At 35.9% G+C, this 20,675-nt stretch overlaps 1 protein-coding gene across 7 annotated transcripts in view; it reads left to right on the top strand.

The window, feature by feature from the left end:
- The window catches only part of SEC22A (SEC22 homolog A, vesicle trafficking protein), a gene marked incomplete at both ends in the record, with an annotated part of 43,566 nt that overhangs the window by 16,286 nt on the left and 6,605 nt on the right, over window positions 1–20,675 (top strand). For 5 of the 7 annotated variants that reach the window (XM_084231796.1, XM_084231801.1, XM_084231799.1 and 2 more), the window contains one exon: window positions 12,704–12,819. The exons of 1 other annotated variant lie outside the window; for it this stretch is intronic. In XM_084231796.1, the coding sequence (XP_084087922.1) occupies window positions 12,704–12,819 (116 nt within the window). Of the gene's footprint in view, window positions 1–12,703; window positions 12,825–20,675 lie in introns of all 7 variants that reach the window. One more of the 7 variants, XM_084231800.1, reaches the window with a different exon arrangement.

Here is a 20,675-nt window from a genome sequence, read left to right on the forward strand (position 1 = left end):
GGCCCCTGATATAGAATTTAATCTAAAATACAATCTTCCTGAAGTTTTTGGAGATCAAACAAGATTATTATGAATTACTGGATGGAGGCCCAGGGAGATGAACTTAATATTTGGATCTACTTTATGGGGCTTTTACCAATTCTGGAGAGAATAGTTTAAGTAACTCAAGACAAAGGAGGCAGGGATTAGAGAGCAGGGTCCACCATGGTGATGAACCTCACGAGTAACCCTTTTTGGGAGGGATAGCTTAGATGTCTGCCCTTAGGAATGGAATAGACATGAATTTATTGCGGCTTAGTTTTGAGTCACTTTGGTCTCTAGAATTGCATTGAGCTTATGCCATAGTATTATGCTCAAGAGATCCTGGCAGAAGCAAACAGATAGCTTACCTGGAAGATATATTCTCATAAGCTACAACTTATAACTAATATATTTAAAATATAATACTTGGGAAACAAATATACATAACCAAGCACCTGAATAGATTAAACTATATGAGTGGAAACCATTAGAAATAAACACATATACAAGATCTCATAGAAACCATGGAAACCAGAAGGCAATGATATGTAAAGGATAATGTAGAATTCTGTCCTTACCAAAAACACCTGAAAGAATGAAGTGACAAGAGTGGATGTCCTTGTTTTGTTCCTGATCCTGATCTCAGGAGGGAAAGCATTTAGTCTTTCACAGTTAAATATGTTAACTTGGGGATTATGTAAAACTTTATGAGGTTGAGAAGATTTGTTTATATTCTAATTTATTGAGTAGTTTTTATCAGGAATGGAAGTTGTGTTCTTTCAAATGCTTGGTCTGCATTTATTGCAATGTATAATTTTTTATATGGAAAATAACATTGGTTGCTTTTCAGATGTTTAATCAACCTTGTGTTTCTGTAATGTTATCCCTTATGTATCTTCATATCTAACTTGCTGAAGTATTAAGATATTTTATATATGTGTTCGTGAGGAAATTGGCTTCTAGTTTTCCTTTTTCAAAATGTTTTTGTCTGATCTTGCTGTCAGGATAAAACTGAAAGAAGAAATTAGGAGGTGTTCCTTCTTCAATATTGGGAAATATGTCTGTTGAATTTTCATTTCTTCTTTAAATGTTTAGTTCCATGAAGTCTTTTGAGCCTCTAGTTTCCTTTGTGGGAAGGTTTTTAAACTGCAAATAAAATTCTTTGATGGATGTAAGATTATTCAGGTCATCAGTTTCTCATGAGTGATTTTTAATAGTTTGTTTCTTTTAAGGAATCTGCCCACTGTAAGTTTTTTAATTTTGGATTGTGTTATCCCTTTAATGTTTATACCATTCTCATTTCTGACAATTTTTGTCCGAATGCTCTTATTAGAATTTATCATTTGTATTGATATTCTTAAATAATCAACTTTTGCTTTTATTGATTTTTTAAATTTTTGTTTTTTATTTTTCTGACCTTTTTTTGCTTCCTTCTGTTTATTTTGGGCTTAATTTGCTGTTCTTTTTCTCTTCGTAAGGTAGAAGTTGAGGTCATTAATTTGATAACATCCTTTCTAATATAGATAGTACTGTACAGTTTTCCACTAAATATTGCTTGATCTACATCTCATAAATTTTAACATACTATTTTTCACTTTAATTCTGTTCAAAATGCTTCTTAATTTTGCTTTTCTTTGTGATTCATGGGTTATTTAGAAATTTGTTAGGAAGTTTAACTAGAGATTTTCTAGGTACTTTCCAGTTGTTCATTTCTAATTTAATTCCATTGCAGCTAGATACCAATTTTGTATTGTCTTAAGCTTTTTAAATTTATTGAGACTTGTTTTATTCTCCAAGGATATGGTCTATCTTAGTCAATTTTCTGTTTCTTTTGCAAAGAATGTGTATTCTACTGTTGGGTGATCTAATGTCATTTAGATCAAGTTAACTGATAGTATTATAATCTTTTTTTATAAGCTCTTTTTGTCTACCCCTATTAATTATTGAGAAAAGGTTATTGATATCTCTGACTAGGGAATTTATATCTTTTTCCTAGTTGGCCTATCAGTTTTTATTTCATGTATTTTAAAACTTGTCATTAAGTGGTATATATTTAAAAGTGTTTTGTTATCACTTTGAAATTACCTTCCTTATTAACTCTGTAATCTATTAGCATAATCATTGCATTTTCTTTTTTTAAAATTAGTGTTGGAATGGTGTCTCTTTTTCCATCCTTATTCTTTTAGCCTCTTTGTGTCTTTATTTAAAATGGTTCCTTTTAGATATCTTATAGTTAGGTCTTTTTTAAAAAAATCAGTTTGACAGTATCTGCCTTTTTATTTACGTGTTTAGATCATTTACATTTAATGTGGTTTGATATAGTGGAATTAAATCTATCTTGGCTGTGATTTTCTTTTTTGTCTCTTCTGGCTTTTGTCATTTTTCTCTTTTGTACCTTCTTTGGTGTTGATGTTTAAAAAATATATATCCTGTTCCTTATTATACCTCTTTCTTTGTTTTTGTGGTGGCTTTGAGTTTTATAGCCTAAAATATGCCAGATATTTCACAGTAAGGTCATTAGGTTCTGCCATGACCTACAAGCAGACCAGGAACTAGTCCCCAAAATGAACAGGTTTTTGATTAAGGGCCTTATCTTTGCTTTAGAACCCCTTGGAGCCTCATTTATCTGGGTTTTCTACTGGCTCAAAATAATCATTCTGCCACAGATATTTTGAGTGACACTAGATCCACAAGTCATAGGTTGACTGACAAAGTACACTGTCATGTAGACTATCCTTTTGTTATTCAGTAATTGTTATTCCTCAACCATTGTTATCCAGTAAATATGTTGGCATAGCATACCCAAATCTGTTGCTTTTCAAATCTAGAAAAGCATATTGAATATTGTATCTTTTCTTAGTGTATGGGTTGCAAGGTGCTTCAACATGATCTTTACTTTAGTCTTTTAACCACCAAAAACTTGACTGGAGCAATAGGATCCTATAATATTGTAATTATTTTTCATTATCTGACAAACATGTATGACAAACATCACAAGTTAGATGACTTGTGATGACCTTCAAATCCTATCAACATGAGGTCATCAATAAAGTAGATCAGTATAATGTTCTATGGTGTGTTAAGTCTTTATAGGCCAAGGCTCTGCAAACTTTTTTTGTAAAGGCTCTGCAAATCTGCAAACTTTTTCTGTAAAGTCTCTGCAAACTTTTACTGTAAAGGGTCAGATGGTGACTGTTTTAGGTTTTTACAGTTTATATGATCTCCGTTGCAACTAGTCAACTCTGATGCTAAACTATAGACAGTATATTAAAGGATATGTGAGCCTGAGTTGCAGTAAAACTTTACTTACAACAATAAATGATGGGTTGGATTGTTGGATTTGGCCTGTGGGTCGTTAGTTTGCCAAAACCTGCGATAGACTAATATCTGGCATTGCACTGGTATCACCTGTGTCACCAGGGTAATGCACTGATGTCGCTATTAGTTAAGAGCAGGTGCTTCTGATTTTCTATTAGGATAGAGAAAAAGGTGCTAGCAAATTAGTACATACATGTCATGGACTTGATTTGTTCCATAAGGAGACTGCATCTGGAAAAGAATGTGCAATTGGGGTCTATAGTAATCTGCCATCCTCCTCTAAGATGTACCCATTTTGGAGACTTGAAGAATTAAATGGGTATTTATTTGGAATCACTATCCATGCATCTTTTAAGCCTTAGATGGTCACAGGTAGTTATCCTAGGGATTAATATTTCGATGATGTTTGAGTTGGGTATACTACAAGACCTCTGCTGTCCTTTCCTTCTCTAGTGGTTAAATTCCATATGTCTGATAGTTAATTTGCTAAGAATGTCTGTTTGTTAACCCATATTCTGAATCCAGGAGGAAATCTTTGTGGACTTCTAGTGAGTCCTGGACCTGGGATGCGATGGTGAAGGAAATCGGACACGGGGGACTGCTGTGAGCAAGAAGCAGTGATTCTCTGTTTTTCTCAGCATGGTTATATAGGAATCATGAACAAAGACATTTGCGTTTTTTCATAAGTCAGAAAAAGCCAAAACAGCCTTGCCTCGCATGCTATGTACATGAGCTCATGCATACACTGCATATGTGAGGCCTTGAGCTTATTGAACATGTCTGCCCTAGTGGGCCTCTGTTGCTAGGTAATGATTGAGGAGACTACCAAGGACAAAGCAAGTTTGGGGTGTCCCTCCTGAGTGGTTTTCCTCCCTGGTGTATGTGAGTTTTCTTAAACGTTTCGGTCAGCCCTCTCCCTGTCCTCAGGTCACCTCTCGATCATCCTCATGCAACAATCTTTTTTTTTTTTTATATTTTTTTTAAATCTTTTTTTTTTTTTTTAATAGAGGCATGTTTTTATTTATTTATTTATTTGCTTGCTTGTTTTTGTTTATACATGCACTGGGTACAGTCAGAAGCGCGGGAGGGTGAGAGAATTCACCAGAGCCAGAGTGGGGAGCAGAACAGGCAGAAGGACCGAAGCACACTGCTGAGGGGAGCAGCGGGCGGCAGGAGAGGTCTGCGCACCATGTGGGACCCTCCTCCGGTGGCCGGGGAGCAGCCGGGGATCGAACCGGCGCCGCCGAGGCCGCGGGCAGCTTCACAACCCAGCGCTCAACCGCTGCGCCACCGGGGAGGCCCACCTCATGCAACAATCTTAATTCAGATTTGGGGTCTCACTTGACCCAGCATGAGGCAGACTCAATTAGAAACTTCCATGATATTACTTGACTCCATAAGTCATCATTCTGACCTGTAGACTACAGTGGTATCTTGTATCACCTTAGAGCAGGCACTTGGAAAATGAGAGAATGTGGGATTTTTTTTTTTTTTTCAAGAAAGAGAAAGAAAAGTTTTAAGAAATGGAGGTTCTGCTCAACCGCTGCGCCACCGGGGAGGCCCACCTCATGCAACAATCTTAATTCAGATTTGGGGTCTCACTTGACCCAGCATGAGGCAGACTCAATTAGAAACTTCCATGATATTACTTGACTCCATAAGTCATCATTCTGACCTGTAGACTACAGTGGTATCTTGTATCACCTTAGAGCAGGCACTTGGAAAATGAGAGAATGTGGGATTTTTTTTTTTTTTCAAGAAAGAGAAAGAAAAGTTTTAAGAAATGGAGGTTCTTGAACAAATTCACATGTAAGCCATTTTAATAATAACTTCAAATTTGTTTTAATTCAGACTAAATCTGTGTAATGTTTTCCATTGTTCCTGAGTTTTGGTATGTTTTCTTGTTTTGTTTTTCTAGATAAAATTATTTATTTTGGAATCTCTTTAATAGCTATTTGATAGACATAATTTTTCCAGTCTTTTTCTCTATTATATCTTATTTTTTATTTCTTTGCTTTTTTCTTTTTAACCTTTTTACCCATCTCCCTGTAATCTGGCATGAATGTTTTTCCTACATGTTACTGTGTTCTGAAGTTTACAGATACCATGCTGTTCATCACAAGGTCAGTGTGTTCAATACTGTGTCCCACCTTTACCTTTTTTGTCGTATTTTTTAAACTTTTTTTAATGGATATACATATACAAAGTAAACAGAATAGTGTAATTAGCCCTTATGAACCAGTCACCCAACTGCAATAACTATATCATTATTTTGTGATTTTTGTTTCATTTATACTTATTCCCCACTCATTCACTTGATTTCTTTTTTAAGGGAAATATTCATGTACTTTGCTGTATGGTTTTGACAAACGAATACATTTGTATAAGCCACACTCTATTTTAAAAGATAGGTTTTATTATTATTCACATATGGCAAGGCCAACAGATTAGGGAATGACTGCCATTTCCAAAAGAAGGGAGCACATCATACTACCAGGGACCACATGGGGGAGCAGCAATGTTGGTCAGGAGGCAAAGAAATGGGAGGAAATGTGGACAGCAGCTTTTATTATGATTTCTCCAGGAAGGAAGAGGAGAGGCAGGGTACACAGGTTTAGGATTGTCCACTTTGAGCAATTTCAGTGGGCTCTGGTACTTAGGAGCTGTCCTTAGTCATCTGATAATCTGATACTTGGCCTGAGTTCATTCAAGCAGGTTAATAGTGGCCATGAGTATGAAAACATCATGGAGGGGAGGTAGTTAAGAATATGGACTTTGCATAAGTGGATTTGCTTATGAAAGGTACTCTTGCAAGTGAGTTATTTGCTATTTCTATGAATTAGATCCTAAGAAAGGCAGTTATGGATAAATAATTGGTCACTTTGCCTTTTTTCACCTATATAATTTTCTGGACAATTTGTCATATGCCTGAAAACACTACTCTGGTGCCCCACAAGGAAAATCAATTCTCTCTCCCCTTCTCCCCTGCCCTCCACACTCCTCTTATAGTCTAACAGGTGTTTATTGCTTTTTTTCTTCCAAAGATCTGTGCAAAATATTGGGGGACATTTTATTAAAAATAGTATATTTATCTGCTTTCAAATTGGGAAAAGGAAATATAAGCCAAGTTAGTAATATATAAGGTAAAATGTGATACAAGTTCTAAAGAGGTTAAAAACTAAGTTTCACTTTCAGGCCTTTGGATCTTGAAGGACAAGCAGGCTTTTAGCAGGAAGTGGTGGTAAGAAAGAACCTCACTGGTAGAAAGAATAATGTGTTTTGTACCATACAATTAGTTTCATTCAGTCATAAATCAGTATTAAGTTATGCTCATTTAGATAGGATTAACCTGAAATATTTTATGTTCCAAAACATGTTTCTCCATATACTTAGGACATCTTTATATGACTGTACCTATAGGGACTGTGTTGTTATGATGAAGTTTGAGTTTTAGAATGTTACCATTTTTTAAAATCTTTACTGTGACTGACTTAATACTTCATCAATTAGTTTTCCCTCTTGTCTCTTCAGTTTCTTCTTCACTGAATTTTTCCCACCACCAAGTACATTAAAATCTCTTTCTCCACCCCAATAAAGGAGAAAATAATTATTTCTCAATCCTTTGTGACACCAACTACACAGAGATTCCTGTAGCAAAATTCCAAAGTGGGTATGTATGGAAACTTCCCCACATCAACTAGCAGTTCTTGGATACCAGCAAGTTGACAGAGAATTCAACTGAATTCTGACACAATATACTAGAGCCAGTGTTAGATTCCACAGAATAAAGGCTCACGCTTTCAAGACTGTCCTCTACTTTTTTTTAATTATTTTATATAATTCTTACATCATTTTTCATTTTTGCATAATGTTTACACTTTCATTTTGGTTATATTCCCCATACAATTCCCACACCCTTTTTCTGACTCTAATCCCTCTTCTCCTCCCCCGCCTCCCACTGTAGTGTGTCTCTGGTCTATAGTTGCCTGTAGATTTTAATTTTTACTTTATTGCAATCTTTTCCTGCTCCCTTATTTAGGTTTTCTAAATTCCTGCTATGAGTGAGACCATCCGGTATTTTTCTTTTTCTTTCTGGCTTATTTCGCTGAGCATGATTCCTTCCAGTGCCATCCATGTTGCTGCAAATTGCATGAGTTTATCTTTTTTGATTGCTGAGTAATATTCCATTGTGTATATGTACCATATATATCACATCAGATGTCCTATACTTTAGATGCCAGTTGCAAGCCCACACTGTCAGTTGTGATTAACTTGCATTAATCAAGGGTTCCCAGGATTCCTGGTAAAGTTCAGCTAATTTGTTGGAGCAGCATGCAGATCACTGATTTATTACAAAAGATGTAACTGAGGGATAGCCAAGCTGAAATCTCCAAAAAAACCCAAAAGGAGATACTTCATAGAGCTTTCGGGTTGGTGAACATATGGAGATTTGGCGAGAAACGGAATGTCTGGAGAAGACAAGGAAACTCCATGCCTTTCCCTCATACCTTGCCCTGTACATCTCTTCAGTTTGACTATCCCTTAGTTACATCTTAGTTACTGGAGATATCAGTCTGGATTTTACGTTCAACCATATTTCTGAAACTGGGTTATAAAGGATCAGCATTCATGTAGTCAATAAACATAATAAACATTTTTTTTTTCCTTTTCAGTTCAGATTGTCTTTGACCTATCTGTTGGCACTGTTAGCTATGTCTTTCTTGATAGTCTCATTTTTTAGGCTTCTGTGGCTTTTACTTCCTTTGGTTCTTCAGTGTCTTTCCCTGTTGCCTCTTCCTTGTAAAGGTAATAGTTATCAAGGGTTTGTCCTTGACTCATTTTTTCCCTTGGTAATCTCATAATTTTAGTAATCATCATCAAATGCTCCAGATGCAGACTCCATCTGTCTCACCAGTTCTACTGCTCTTCCATTCTTCAATTGCTTGTTAAACATTCCTCACCATTACTTCAAGTGTGATATGTTTAAAATGTTCCCATTTTCAGTCAAACTTAGTTGTTTTTTTCCCCCCAGTGGGTCTTCTGGTAGCACTCTTACCTTTCCAGTCACTCACATTTAAAACCTTGGCATTTTCTTTTATTTTTTTCCCCCTTTATTTCCCATATCCAATTAGTTTCCAAGGGTAATAATTTTAACTTCTATACTGTCTCTCACCTCATTCTTTTCTATTTCTACTGTCACTATCCTTATTTCAGTCAGTCTTTTGCTGTGACTTCCTCATGAACTCCTTAATGTAGAATTGTAAAAGAGCCTGGATTTTGCAGTGAAACATACCCAAGTGCTAATTGTGAAGATGGCACTTACTAGCTGTATGACTTAGAGCAAATTATTTAACCTCAATTTACAGATGAGAAATTCCAGATACAGAGTAGTTACTTCTACCTCATGTACTATCTCATTTTGAAGGATAAATAGGATGACTTGTACCTAGTGAGAAGGCATTGTGATAATATTTCTCCCTACCTATTTTTAAAAAATTGATTTATTTATATATACAAGAGCCAGGGCGCAGGCCAGAGATGGGGGTGGGGGGGGGCGGTGAGGATTCACCAGAGACAGAGTGGGGAGCAGAACAGGCAGACGGACTGAAATACACTGTTGAGGGGAGTATCAGGCAAGGCAGGAGAGGTCTGCTGTGCCGTGTGGGTCACCTCCATGGCTGGGGATCGAAGTTGGGCTGCAGTGGCTGGAGATAGCTTCATAGTGCTGCGTCTTCACACCTTGCACCACCAGGGAGGCCCTCTCCCTACTTTTTATATCTTTCTAGCCTGGTCATATGAGTAAGGCTATGCTTAAAGAATATTAATCTATTATTCTCTTGCTCTTTAATGTTCTCCCACTGTCTGATTTGCCCATAATTTTCAGCCTTGTGTTTCAGATTATCTACTAATTTGCTTCAGCCTCCCTTTCTGACCTTATTTCCTCTTTCCCTTTGTAAACATCCTTTTCAGCCAAATAAAATCACTAACAATGCCCAGTAGCAAATTGGTTAAGAGAATAGTCAGGCTACCTGGATTTGTTTGTTTATTTAAAAAAATATATTTATTTATTCATGCAAGAGCTGGGGTGTAGGCCAGAGGTGCAGGAGGGTGAGAGGATTTATCAGAGACAGAGTGGGGAGCAGAACAGGCAGATCCATTGAAATACACTGCTGAGGGGAGCAGTGGGTGAGACAAGAGAGGTCTGCTGCGCCATGTGGGTAGCTCCCTGGCCGGGTATCGAATTTGTACTGCTGTGGCTGCAGATTGCTTCATAGTGCTGAAACTTAACCCCTTACACCATCAGGGAGGCCCAGGCTACCTGGATTTAAATCCCAGGTACTTATTTGGCAAATTATTTAATCTCCCTAAGCCTTAGTTTTTGGTGTGAAAAAAGCCAGGATTATTATAGTGCCCACTGTATTGGGCTTTTAGAAGGAGATCGTGTGTATAAAACATTTGGTGCCTGGCAAACTGCCTGATCATTGAGAGCCACCACTGTTAATAGGAAGTAATAGTAGTTGTTGTTGATGTATTTGTTTCTTCCATCCCCATGCTCATTCTTTTCTCTGCATGTTCTTTCTTATTTGTACCTGTCTGAATTTTATTTACCTCTTAAAGATCTTCCTTGACTCTCTTACTTCTGTGTCACCTGCTTCTCCCTATTTTCCCTCTTCAGAATTCTTTAAGTCTTTGAGTTTAGGAAGCTTGTTACTTTTATATGCTTAATGTGTCCATATTCTTTTTAAAAGACTGAAAGTGCTTTGAGGGTAGATTGTGTAATTCATATTTTGTATCTTCTAAAGCATAGTATCTTATACAGAATTGTGCTAAAAAATATTTGCTGAATAAATATGTTAATTAACCAAACGGCTCTTTGGTTCCAAGGGATCCACTTTCACTTTTCTAGGCCCTTTTGTAAAATCTTCATTAATCATAGGTATATTTTCAAAAAATTTAATTTTGTCATGAAAATGCCATTATTGGGCTTAAGGAGACTAAAGAAAAGCTATTATAGCAGAAGACAATAATAGCAAAAACAAAAACTGAGCAGGTGGCATGCTTTGAATTAAGCAAAATTATTTTTTAGACATTAGTTATTGTATCACATCTACTGTATACCAGGTAGCATCGATCATGGTGCCAAATTGGAGTATGAAGGAGACATTCGTAGATAATAATTGATCTAAAATCTGTTTTTACTGCAATAAAAAATAACATAACTTAATGAATTCAAGTAGATTGAATACCTTGTTCAGTTAAACAAGACATTGTCCTTAAGGAGTGTCGCCCTCATATTGTGCATAAATGGAGTTTTCTCTTGGTAATCATTCCCACAGGCCCTGGGAAAGAGGTGGGGCGGGAGTAAGGGAAGTTCCACTTAAGAATTTTTTTCCCACAGTGATTTGGCATGACTTCAGCTTGTCCTTCAGCATAATGCATGCCTTGTCCTTGTAAAATGAAGCTTTTTGTTTGCTTTCATGCCTTTACAAATACTTCTTCTGGTCATTTTTAGATGACTTGTAGGTGGTATGCTATCATTATAGAGAGGGTCTTCAAGGTCAAGAGGCAAGTGTTAGAGACTTCATTAGACACGTTATTGATTTTCTTAGACAGATATTGATCAACCCATTTCAATGGCAATATCTTTCCATTCAAGAATGGCCATATCTTACTTGACCATAAAAACCTAAGGACTTAGTTATCTTACAGTATATTATTTGGAATTTAGGGCAGGGTAGACTTTTTTGGTATACTTTAGAAGTGTGATTTATGTAATCTATACAGTTGTCAGATGATTTTATACTTGATGCCCATATTAAGGGTTTTTAAAAAATATTTATACAGGAACTGGAACAAGCCTGGGGGGGGGGGGCGGTGAGAGGATTCACCAGAGACAGAGTAGGGAACAGAACAGGCAGATGTACTGTAATACACTTCTTTGAGGAGCAGTGGGCGAGATAGGAGAGGTCTGCTGTGCCATGTGGGTCATCTTCCTGGCAGGGGATTGAACTCATGCTGCAGTGGCTGCAGATAGCTTCATAGGCTGCGTCTTAACCCATTGTGCCACCAGAGAGACCCAAGGATTTTTTTATTAGACACCAGTTCTCCCCTACTGCTGGAAAGAAGTGGGGAGGGATGCAGGTGGGATGCAAAACATGACTAATTGGTAGAACTATTGCATACATTTTTAAATTGTAAGATTTTTTTTTCTCTACTGAGATAAAACTTGGTATTAATACTTTACAAAGATGTTTAATTTTTGTTTTCATATCAAAATCTCAAGGAAATTGAGAGAACACGCAGACAGCTTAGGCATAGAAGAAATTTAAGAAACTGTTACCCTGTAACATTTTCTGCTGAACTTAAGAAACAAATACTTTTTTGTATTTATATGAATTATTTAGGGAAACCTTTTTGCTGTAATGACTAAATATAAGTTGCAGTAATTTAAACCCTTATATTAATGTTCCACCTCATTAGCTTCATTGTTAGGGATTTTATACTTAAGAGATTTAAATAAAATGATCTAAATGTAGTTTTGTTGTCCCTGTCTCCTTCTGTTTCCCTCTGTCTCCTTTTTGAGGAATAGATGATTGTATATTTAGTTTTGTGTTTTCATTTAGACTCTTGTTAATTCTATTAAGTATAAGAGGATAATGGAGGGAAATTATTGTGTAACTAAATGTCTTTTGCTGCCGAAGCCCTAACAGGTAAGGGAATGTGTTTGTGACGATAAACTGGTCATTTCATAAACTGACATTTTATCATTTTTACTTTCAAATGGTCATCAGAGATCAGGAACTTCATAGCTGCGTTCTATTGTGGAGTTCAGAATGGTGATTACATATGAACTTTCTCATTTCCTGTGGTATATATAGCTCTGGAACCCAAATAAGGAAGAGCTTTGCTGAAAAGCAAACTATGTGTATGCTTAAAAATGTTTTCTAAGCATTTTCAGAAAAAATAAGGATTATACAATGAATTTCCAAGCAAAGTCACCTTTGCAAATATTTGCAGCTACTTGCAAATGGTAGACATATTTAGGCAATAAGGTTTTTTCCTACATGAGTTACTGCTCGATGTGAGCACTCCTTAGCACTATATACCCCAAATGCACATTAGATGTCTTTGTTAAAAATGTAGAGAAAAAAAGTTAATTTAACTTGAAGTCAGGGGAATGAGGCTGTCATGTAGTCAGACATTTTGCATTAAAAATATTTTTACTAACGTTATTAAATAATTTTATCAAGATTAATCTGTATTTGTTCCCATTTAAATTGAGCTGTGAATTTCATCTTGTATACATTTAGGTAGTAATGTGAGTTATTGATAATCATTTCTAACCTTTTCTTTTATTTTCCAGCTCACCAGCGACTGGAACCAGCCAGTCTGTCAGGAATAGTGGCTTTTATCCTTAGTCTTTTATGTGGAGCTCTGAATTTAATTCGAGGCTTTCATGCCATAGAAAGTCTCCTGCAGGTACTGTGCTATTTTTGCAATTTTAGTTGATATGCCTATTGATTCTACTTGCTTCACAATTGATTTGGATTGATTTGGATACTAATACAACTTACAGTACATGCTCAGATTCTGTATTCTTTATACTAACCTTATTTTTTTCTAAAAATACTGACTTCTAGTTGGATTCTTTGACTCAACACACGTTTGTTTATTTCTCTGGGGACCCCCCAAGATATGTGTGACATGAAGTTTCAGAGTCTAGAGTTGAATTGGAAAGGTGAAGAAGTTACAGGTAATTAACAAATACACAGAATTTGGAAGAGGCATTGTCAGTGTGAGTCAGGATAGGAGAAGTGGTTCTGTGGAGGAGGGTGAGCTGGACCTGGAAGGGTCTGAGTAGGTAGGGAGGAGCACAAGAAAGAGGAGGGTCCATGGTTTCTGTCCCACTCTGTGATTCTTAGTCATCTGCTCTCACTGCTTCAATGTGGGTGCTATCTGTGAGACACTAATTCTTTCAGACACTGCAATTGTTTTATTTTCCATTGAAGTTTCTTCTGGAGACTGCAGCTGTCAGAACATACTTTCTCTCTTATCTTTTGGTAAGCTTTTGAAACTTCCTTTCTTAAAGTTTAATACATTTCAGGCTATACAACTTTCCTCTCCTTGTTTCTACTCATTTCCCCTGAAGATGCCACTCCCACATTATAAATCAGTTCTCTTTTTTTCAGGTCAGCATTAAGCTCAGAATACCATTCATAAAAAGCCATTAATACACCTTGTATTATGTTTTAAAATATATTCTGGGCCTCCCTGGTGGCACAAGGGGTTAAGCACCCCACTATGAACAGCACAAGAACACATATGTCCATTTTATTTGTAATTTTAAAAAGTGGGAAGCAGCTGAGATGTCTTTCAAAAGGTGAACTGGTAAGCAAACTGTGGCAATCCTTACAACATATTATTTGGTCATACAAAGAAATGAACTCTAAAAGATATGGCTAAACTTCACATGCATATTGTTTAATGAAAGAAGCGAGTCTGAAAAATAACTACATGCCATATTATTCCTACTATAACATTATAGAAAAGTCAGAAAAACTATAGAGACAATATGTAAAAATAGTCATTGTCAGGGATTTGTAGGAAGGGATGAATGGTTGAAGCAGGGAATTTTTAGGATAGTGAAACTATCTTCCTTGTTATTAAAGTGGTGATCATGTTATACATTTGTCAAAATCCATAGAATGTAAATATGAGCAGGGGAAAGAACTGGTGGGAATTCTCTTTAACATCTAACTAATTTTCTGTAGACCCAAAACCACTCAAAGATAAAAATCTGTTACACATACACATAGCATTAAACACTAGAAAAAGGAGGAACATTCTCTGGACTTTAATGTTCTTTCATTAAGAAGGACTCCACTTGAGAGTTCAAGTAGGGACTGTTGCATCCAATTCACTATGGAAGTGGTGGCCCAGGCCTTATCTTCTCATGGAGGCGCTTGGTCTTCTTCACATAGGCCAGATGGAGACCTTAGAACCCCAACCAGAATGGATCCTGGCTTGGGAATGTGATTTATGTTAAGGTGAGATGTAGTTTTTTGCCCTTTGAGAACATTGAGAAAGTCAGTGAAAGACATACAGACCAGGTGCTTGCACTCCCCAGTCTCTTTTAGCTCAGCCCCTTTGTTGAGCTACCCTCAACAAAAATGGCCTGGGAAGATGACAGTGTGCTTCAATTAGCATTAATTTGCATTAGGAAAACTTGAAATATAACAAATTAATAAACATGGTGGGAACTGGAAAGATAGAAAGCAGAGAGGGAATGAGACTTCACATTATATACCTTTTATATTTATTTTTTAATTATATGAATATATTGCTTTTTAGATCTTAAGTAATAAAAATGACCTACATAAACAAGAAAAAAGGACAACTTTTGTTAAACAACTGAATATATTTTTAATTAACAAAAATGTTATGCATAGTGTAGATAAATATTTTTGTGGAGTGCAAAGAGAGCCTGAGCATTTTGCCTGGGCTTTTATAGCTTCTTACCTATCAAGAGTCTTAAGTTGCCTAGAACTTTCATGATTGGTTTTAAACAGTTCTCTAAAATATTGATAGTAAGGTATGAAAGCAGCACAGGGTAAATTATGAATAGGGAAAAGGTTAGAGTGATCTTTTTATTATATATCCACAATATAATATGTAAATATTGTATAATTTAATTTGGGGACACTCTCGATGCTTGTCTCTTTGAAGGGGTGTCTTTCTCTTGATTTGGTACAGGACCCTTTCTTCACTCTTTTCTCCAACAACAGTTCTCTCTCACTTGATCCAGAAAACTAAATGGTCCATAAATATATTGGTCCAGGAATTCTTAACTGTCTGAAAACAAGGGGCATCTGATTATGTTGTCAGATTAGCATTGTTTTAAATCATTGTTTTGACATAGCCCATGTATACCTAATCAGTAGCTAAGTTCTTAGAGCAGTGGTGCTCAGGAAGAGGAATGAGGAAACAACAGAGTACAAAGTTGTGGGGAATGTAGTCTATAGCTAGTTTGTCATATATGACAATATATATATATATTTTTTTTTTTTTGAAAAATTTTCCAGCAGATTCTGTTCCTCTCACCTAAATGAGAATCACTACTTTTGGATATTCCTGGGCCAAAATTAGAGATTCTCATTGCTCCAGTAATTGGGAATTTCACAGCTATATAGAGAAAAATGTTTGGCAGGTGACTGGTGCTTGGAAATACTTTGTTTTGTTATGAGAGTAAATGAGGGAGCAATATGTAGCATGTAGCAAGAGGATCTACATGAAAGGAGCTGCTTTCTGAAGATGTTGGTTCCCTAAAGGATAAAATGGATGATAGATCTGAAAAAAGGAGAAAATGAAATACCAGAATGCAGAGGGGCGTTGTGATAAACTTTAAGCAGGGTAAGATTAGCAGTGCAAGCTAAATTTATTTTAACAAGTATAGGCTTTGTAGTCTGAATTAACCTGAAAGAAAATATATAAAAAATTGGTGACTTAAGGTTTTGCACTTTTAATTTTTTTGCACTTTTAATTAGAGTCTCTTTTAGCATTGTCCACATCTTATACAAGATAAAAGGCCCTCTTTATTCTCACTAAAGCCATTGAGTTTTAAGTTATACTCTTAGTCTTCTCTTTGGTTGATCATTATATTTCATGTTAGGAATAACCACCAATCTCTTTTTAGGTGATCTGCTATGTAGATGTGAGTGCAAATTCTAGGACATAGTGCTTAAACATTGATCTGTTTTTAAGTTACCTGAAGTGGAATTATTCATACCCTGGTAGTGATAGAGGAGACAGGCAGTACCCAGCTTAAGTGACCTCAACATTTTTCTCATGTGTGATTTAAATGTAGAGGATCTACTTGAGAATCATATTCTTAGATATAGCTGGAAATATGTAGTATATTTCCTTAATGTGAACAGCATACTGAAATTAACCTTAAAGTTTGCTTTTTTTAAAAAAAAGAATGCATTTATTTGTGCATACAAGAACTGGCATACAGGCCAGAGGTGTGGAAGGTGAGAAGATTCACCAGAGACAGAGTGGGGAACAGAACCCGCGATCGACCAAAGTACACTGCTGAGGCGAGCAGCGGGCAAGTCAGGAGAGGTCTGCTGTGCTATGTGGGTATCTCCCTGGCTGGGGATCAAACTCGTGCTGCAGTGGCTGCAAATGTCTTCATAGGTTGCGTCTTAACGCCTTACGCCACCAGGGAGGCCCCTTAAAGTTTGCTTTTTTGAGGCCATGAATTCTAAATACTTTTTGAGTGCTAAAAATGATAGCCACATTTCTCTTCTAGTATGTAACTTGGTGACTGAGGCATATTTAAATTTGAGAACCCACATACATCAACATTCCTATCTGTTGTGAATGTTGTTTGAGGATTCAATATAAGGCTGTTTCTTTCAGATCAATAATTGCCTCTTAGGGTGATAACAAGGGATTTATAAAATATATAGCACTGCAGTTTGTCTTTGGTACCTAAGTTCAAACTGGATAGATTTAGGGTGAGTAGAATTTTTCTTAAGTTGATAAATTTGATTTGGTGTGTTCACAGTAATGTGTAAATTAGATTATTTTCACCCATTTCTTAACTTTGTTCTGAGTTTCAAGATGTTAATAAGTTTATTGTGAATTGGCACCTCATGAACGCTTAAGCTTTTATCACATTGGGTTTATATTGATTGTGTTCCTTTAATGATTCACCCTGAAACAATGATATTAATTAGGTTGATGCCAACCTAGAAGTAATTTCCATGCTCTGCCTTAGAAAAAAATCGAGTGTTCTGATATAGCAGTAGAAATGCTGGCCCGTTAGGATATCTGGGGGTTATCGCCCACTAACTAATTTTGTGACATTGGGTAGGTTACTTTAACCTCGTGGATCTCATTTTTGTATTCTGCAAGGTGAAAATTTTAGACTTCATAGATTCAAGGACCACTCAGTACTAACATACTAAAACTGATTCTAAAATTATTTGTAATGGCAACATATTGGTACCCTAGCATCCTCCAAAAGTGAATGTGGCATTTAAAAAGTTTTTAACTCCTTACTGCTGTACCATCTTTCTCTGCCCCACTTTCCTCTAGCCTCTGGCTATTCCCTCACCTACATTGCACCTGCTGCTTCTCTACTGGCACTTTTCTCTCAGCCATAAGCATGTTGTAGACTACCATTCTTTAAAAAAACAAAACTGAAAAAAAACCCTCTTGATTTATGTTTCCTTCTAATGTTTTTAAAGCAATTACTACTTTGTTGTCCTGCTTCTTTATCTCTAGTTGTTTATTGTGATCTCTCTTCTGCTCTGATAATTCTTTTTTTTTTTTTTTTTTTTTTTTTATAGAGGCATGCTTTATTTATTTGTTTGCTGGTTTGTTTGTTTGTTTTTGTTTATACATGCACTGGGTACAGTCAGAAGCGCGGGAGGGTGAGAGAATTCACCAGAGCCAGAGCGGGGAGCAGAGCAGGCAGAAGGACCGAAGTACACTGCTGAGGGGAGCAGCGGGCGGCAGGAGAGGTCTGCGCGCCATGTGGGACCCTCCTCTGGTGGCCGGGGAGCAGCCGGGGATCGAACCGGCGCCGCAGAGGCCGCGCGCAGTTTCGCAACCCAGCGCTCAACCACTGCGCCACCGGGGAGGCCCTCTGATAATTCTTTCAAACACCAACCATTATGCTAACCAGTATTCTTCTGATTGCCAAATATTGCACCTACTCTTGAGGCCTCTTCTTATGTGCCCATTCTGCCTCATCTCATGTTCAGTTTTTAAAAAAAATATCGATAACTCATTGCTTAACTTCAAAAATAATGTTTTAGAAAATCTACAAGCAAATAAAATCACTATTAATGATTTGATGTGAAACATTATTCTTGAAATTCTCTCATCCCTTCATTTCCGTTATTCTTGAAATTCATCCCAACAATTTTCTCCTGTTGTATGTGGGTTTTTTTTTTTTTCTATCTTTCTTTTCCTCAATTTACTTAGTAAACTTTTTTCCTCTATCTGCCTTTTAAATAGTGGCATTCTCCAGTGTTTTGTCCTTGGCTTTGTTTTCTTCTAACTACATTTTCTCCTTAGGTATTTTCATAGTGGGTGTTTTTTAAAAAGTTAATAACATCTGCATACATGGATACACACAAAAATGTGCTCATGGTAAATTTCAAAGCCTACAATTTCAAGCCTATAATTTTCACAATAAGTAATTCTCTTCCATTTCTTCTGCCAGAGTCAATCACTGATCTTTCTAGAGAGATTATATGTATATGCTAATACATTATTTATATACTTAAATAATTATTCTTTTAAAGTATTTAAATGCAGTATAATCTTAATTCTGATTTGCATCTTTTCCCATTTTCACATATGTGGAAAATAATTTCATATCATTATACAGAGATTTTTTTTTTTTTACATCCATTTTTAGAGACTTCATAGCATTTTTTCACTTTTATTCTTCCCCTCCCAACACAGCATTTTATTTTGAAAGAATTCAAACTCACAAGAAAGTATAAAATGTAATAAAATTAACATTCACCTATATATCTACCTAATTTTTTTCCTTTCTCTCTATTTTTTGCTGAATCATTTGAAGGTAAAATTATAGATATCATGACAGTTTATTTCAGAATGATGTGTGTCTTAAGAACTAGGATATCTTTCTTACACAATTGCAATACCTTTTATTATACCAAAGAAAGTAAGATCAACACAGTATCATCTAATATAAGCCATATATTCAAATTTCCACAGTTGAGAAGAAAGCACAGCTTCTTCTTTACATGTCTCTCTGCTCTACATTCCTTCTCCAGGTCTTCTTTCAAGTCCTTTTTAGCTTTCCCTTGCACTTAGCTACACCCTTCCTCAGGTGGGAGAGGGACCCAGGAACCTTCCCTTTCTATCAGGATTACACTGTTACAGTAGGACAAAAATTGTGGTGTAGTCCCTCAACAAAAGATTATATAATCAAGAAACTGTGTAGTTGAGGATTATATAGTATCTTAAGGAAGTATTTATGATACAATGTGAAGTACTTAAAAGTAGTATATAAAAGAATGATTTAATTTTTTTAAATGTACATATGTATTTGTACAGAAAAGATTGGAAAAAAAGTATGAACTAGCAGTAATTCTTCCAGAGTGATGATATTATGGACTATATGAATTTCTTCTTTGTAACAATCTTTTCCAAATTCTCTACTATGAAAATGAGCTTTTATAACCAGAAAAAAAAATCAGAAAGTAAGGACTAAGAAAAAAAATTAAGCAGAACTAATTTAAAGTCTTAGATGGAGATGGAACTTGTATAATCAGAAAAAAAGATCAACTTAAAAAGAGGGAAAAAATAAAGGCTAACGAAAAAATAACCAAACAGATTTTATTTAAAGTCTTAGAATTATTAAAGTATAAAGGTTCCATATTGACTTTCCCTGCCTCTGGGGTAGAACTGGCCTAAGCATCCCAGACAGATTAATGGTTCCTATTTTAAGATCATCTTGCTAAGATAAGTCACTCTCCCTCTGCCTTATAGTCATTTCTCTTGTCCAATAACAAGTAGAAAAAGATTTTTGTCTTTATATTATTTCATGAAAACATGTCATGAGAGACACTCCCATGTCTTGTGGAAAATTTCATTTTATAAATATATTTTTTTCTAAAATGAGAGCCAAATTTAATGCTCCTGCCTAGAAGATTTATATTCTACTTCATAAAAAAACATTGAAAGAAGTGATTAGATATTTAAGAACATCCAAAAAAGAATAGAAAACATGGGTTGTTACATGTGTCCATTATTAGTTTCCTTTTAAAAGAAATAGTCTATGAAGATCTGTCTCTGTTTTTCCTCTGGTTGACTGTTTTGTCAGTTCGTATGGCTAACTTTTCTCATTGGGATTTAGCACACCCTAGTGGATAATAGCTTTCCAGGTTTTGTGTTTTTTTAAATGTCAAATAACTGTATTAAGCAATTCAGTAATGTGCTTACTAGATAGTAGAGTTTGTCAGTATTTATTTGAGTCAAATAGTTGCCTTAGCGCTCAGGGGTGTTGTGCATTTGTATGTGGTACTTCAGTGGAAAAGAGGCTTGCTGCATCACGTGGAAACCTTTCCCTTTGACTTTCATCTTCTCTGGGATAAAATGAGTTGATGGGAAGATCAAGGCACAGAAGAATACTGGTCGTCTTCCTCTACCTCACACTTCATGATTCTAATGATGTATTTTATATTTCCATTTTGAGAATTTTTATATCACTTTATGAAAAAAAACTGATCATTTGTGCATAAACATCATACTCTATTCCACTGCATTGTTTTTGGAAATAAGCTTCC

The sequence above is a fragment of the Talpa europaea genome, assembly GCF_964194135.1.
Source record: "Talpa europaea genome assembly, chromosome: 4".
In the NCBI taxonomy this organism is placed as follows: domain Eukaryota; kingdom Metazoa; phylum Chordata; class Mammalia; order Eulipotyphla; family Talpidae; genus Talpa; species Talpa europaea.